Source organism: Olea europaea, chromosome 22 (assembly GCF_002742605.1).
Source record: "Olea europaea var. sylvestris chromosome 22, O_europaea_v1, whole genome shotgun sequence".
In the NCBI taxonomy this organism is placed as follows: domain Eukaryota; kingdom Viridiplantae; phylum Streptophyta; class Magnoliopsida; order Lamiales; family Oleaceae; genus Olea; species Olea europaea.
This window is the reverse complement of record NC_036258.1, coordinates 6,701,731-6,704,773: the sequence shown is the minus strand read 5'-3', so window position 1 is coordinate 6,704,773 and position 3,043 is coordinate 6,701,731. Positions and strand designations below refer to the sequence as shown.

The 3,043-nt window shown below is 28.3% G+C and overlaps 1 protein-coding gene across 1 annotated transcript in view; it reads left to right on the top strand.

The window, feature by feature from the left end:
• Positions 1 to 505: 505 nt before the first annotated feature.
• The window catches only part of LOC111371098 (gibberellin 2-beta-dioxygenase 2-like), a 5,655-nt gene continuing 3,117 nt past the window's right edge, over positions 506 to 3,043 (top strand). The window contains exons 1-2 of the mRNA XM_022993009.1: positions 506 to 672; positions 992 to 1,213. Of these exons, the coding sequence (XP_022848777.1) occupies positions 506 to 672; positions 992 to 1,213 (389 nt within the window). The remainder of the gene's footprint in view (positions 673 to 991; positions 1,214 to 3,043) is intronic.

Sequence of the window (3,043 nt, the reverse complement as noted above, 5' to 3'; positions counted from 1 at the left end):
AGTAGTCCCCAAAGTTCCAATGAGTTGAATTTTACTCCCATAGCTCTCTTAATACTTCTTATCACTCTCATACAATCCCATTAGTTTTCAATTTCTCCAAACCAACTCCCATTTAAAAAAATTGCATTTTTGTTCCAAAATGTCTCTAAATCTGGGTTTTATATACAATAACAATATTTACACTAAAGTATAATACATTTTATTGCGCAAATATAAGTGAAGTTTATAAACACACATAAGCATGTAAAATACACTTATAAATGGGGTCTGGAAAACTTGTTGGAGCGTTTTACAGCTTTGATACAGTAAAGGATTAAGACTACTTTGTGTACAGTTTCCATTTTCAATCAGTACGCATCATACCTATAACTCTTAATATACAATTCAAAAAGCAATTAGAAAGGCAAGAAAAGAAACAAAGGCATGAATACTGATTCTTTCTAAACTAATAATCATCACTAAATAAGAAATATAAATTCTGAGATTAAGTGATTCTGCTGCAATTATGGATCGTATGAGGTGGAGGAAATTCCTTCCTTACAGTTTTCACGCGAAGAAATGTATCAGTAAGGTGGCCAATTCTGTTGTGTGTGTAGCATGCATGCAATGCTCAACAAATGTCGAATATTTAACGACTGTAGAGGACCCTCCCCTTCCTCAGCTATATAATCTGTAATCTGAACAAAATCTTGAATAGCTATATAAGCTTTTCACCATAAATTGTCTTGTTATCTTATAATTATTAGTGGGAACAATTCATCTCAACCATTAGTTTTACTTTTACCTTCAACATGAGCAAAAGATCTGTTGATATGTCAGAATTCTTCTAGTTCCTCTTTTTTGTACAATAAACACATTTTGTCTAACTTTCTTTTTAAGTACGGTCTAGTAATGTATAATTCTTTCTATTAAATATGCTGCATGTAGTTTTAAGCATTAAAATCATGAAAATGATTAGTCTATATATTCTTCGATTTTTTTTCCTCACAAGATCAATTTCAACCTTGGGGCTTCCAAAAGTGGAACAGGTGTTAGAAGTGCGTTCAATTGATTCAATATTGATGAATCTAGAAAAAAGAGTTGAGGGTTGGAACGAACGTATAATAAGAATTCTTGTAATGCCGTGGGACTTCTTGATTGGTGCTGAGCTAACTATAGTGCAAAGTCGTATCATTTTGGTCAATAAGATCCAAAAGGTTTATCCAGCCCGAGGGTGCAGATTCATAATAGACATATATAAATTATTGTACACTAAATATCATCAAAAGTGTTGGTTTCAGAAGATGGAATGTCAACCAATGATGTATGCGAATTTTACATTTTAAGTAATACCACCAATTTCTATCTTGTGGGGAGAAAATAATTTTTATGTTTGATATATGAAGAATTAGTTCAAATAAAATGTAAAAATAAAACTGAGATTGGAACTCAAAAAGAAAAAAAAATTGTCATAATATTTTTAATGTGTTTTTATATCTTTATAAAAAATAAGAGAGGAAACTAATGAAGAAATTTCTCTAAATGACAGACAGAACGAACTTTTTCTTTAAATGTAATTAACATTCTTATTGATTAAAAAACTCATAGTAGAAACACTAATAAAACTATTTCACTACCAAATTGACAACTTTATATGAAACATGAAAGAATCTGATCATAGTTACTTGGAAAATTTACTTAATCGTTGACATATTGTCTAAAGCAATTTAACTCATATTTGTCATCCTTTAACAAATTAAATTATTTGCTACAATAATATTTTTTTACCACATATTCACACTATAAAATACTCTACACGTAAACTAATAAAATTTCTTTAAATTTTAGTCACACATTCTCAAAACAATATTATTCAAAACTCTATAATATCTTCCGAGACAAACAGTTTTTTAGTGAGAGGGCATTAAGATATTTTGATTATTTAAAAAAATTAAGTAATCGTTGACCTCTCTTTTAAAACAAGTGAAGACGTAATCCATATATTTTTAATATTTAAAAAATTCATGAGACCGTTGACTTCTTCAAAGAGAAATATAATGAAAACGTCATCATGCATTGTATTATTTATAAAATTCATGTAACAGGTTACTTCTTGTAAAGAGCAATATATTAAAACGTCATTCCAAATCTGTAATGTCTTGTCAAATACTTGTGAAAATTTAAAAAATTAAAAACTTTTCTTTGAGATTGAAATGTTTGAGGATAATGTAACACCCACATCAACATGTTTTGATCTATTTTAAGCATGTTTCGTATGCATGTAACATTTTAATTTCTATAATTATGCTAACAAATATTTTAATCACGTTGGAGTTATTTATGAACAAAATTTGTCGAAAATGATGTTTGCAAATTCATTGTACTATCAATTAATGAAATATAATTATCACATTATGACTACGCTTTGAATGAAAATGTCGTCTCAAAGATGTGTGAAAATTTTACTACTTTGAGATGGAAATGTTTGAGGATAATATATCTCCAACTTCATTTACACAAAATATCTTTAAATTCTTGAAAGATAGAGCTTAAGAAGATATTTTCATTAATTAATTGCTAATATTTATGTTGTGGAAGCTCTCTTTAGTAGAATTATATATTTTTTCATTATATTGATATGGAAAAAGCTACGAGTACAGAGAATTCTTGACAGAATTTTTACTTACTCTGACGTGATCGCAGATAATTGGATTGATTTCTTTATTCTCTTTCCATCTGTCAATCAACTCCTACCATGTGTTAGCTGTCAAAATTTTTTGATAATTTTTCTGTATTTGTCGCATGATTCTATTGATATTAATATATACGCACCAAACAAATTAATTATTCCCAATTAATGCTTAACCGGCGAATTAATGTAAGGCTAACACGTAGAGTAATAGAGTAGTGAAAATATTTTGTTGTTAATTTGATCTTTAGTAATAAGAGTAATGCTTTTTATAGTCGATCACAAAAAAAAAACCAGATTAAGTCAAGATATTGTAATAAATCCATTTATTACAAATCTCTCTCTCTCACAGTACAGTATATTTTTGATCTATAA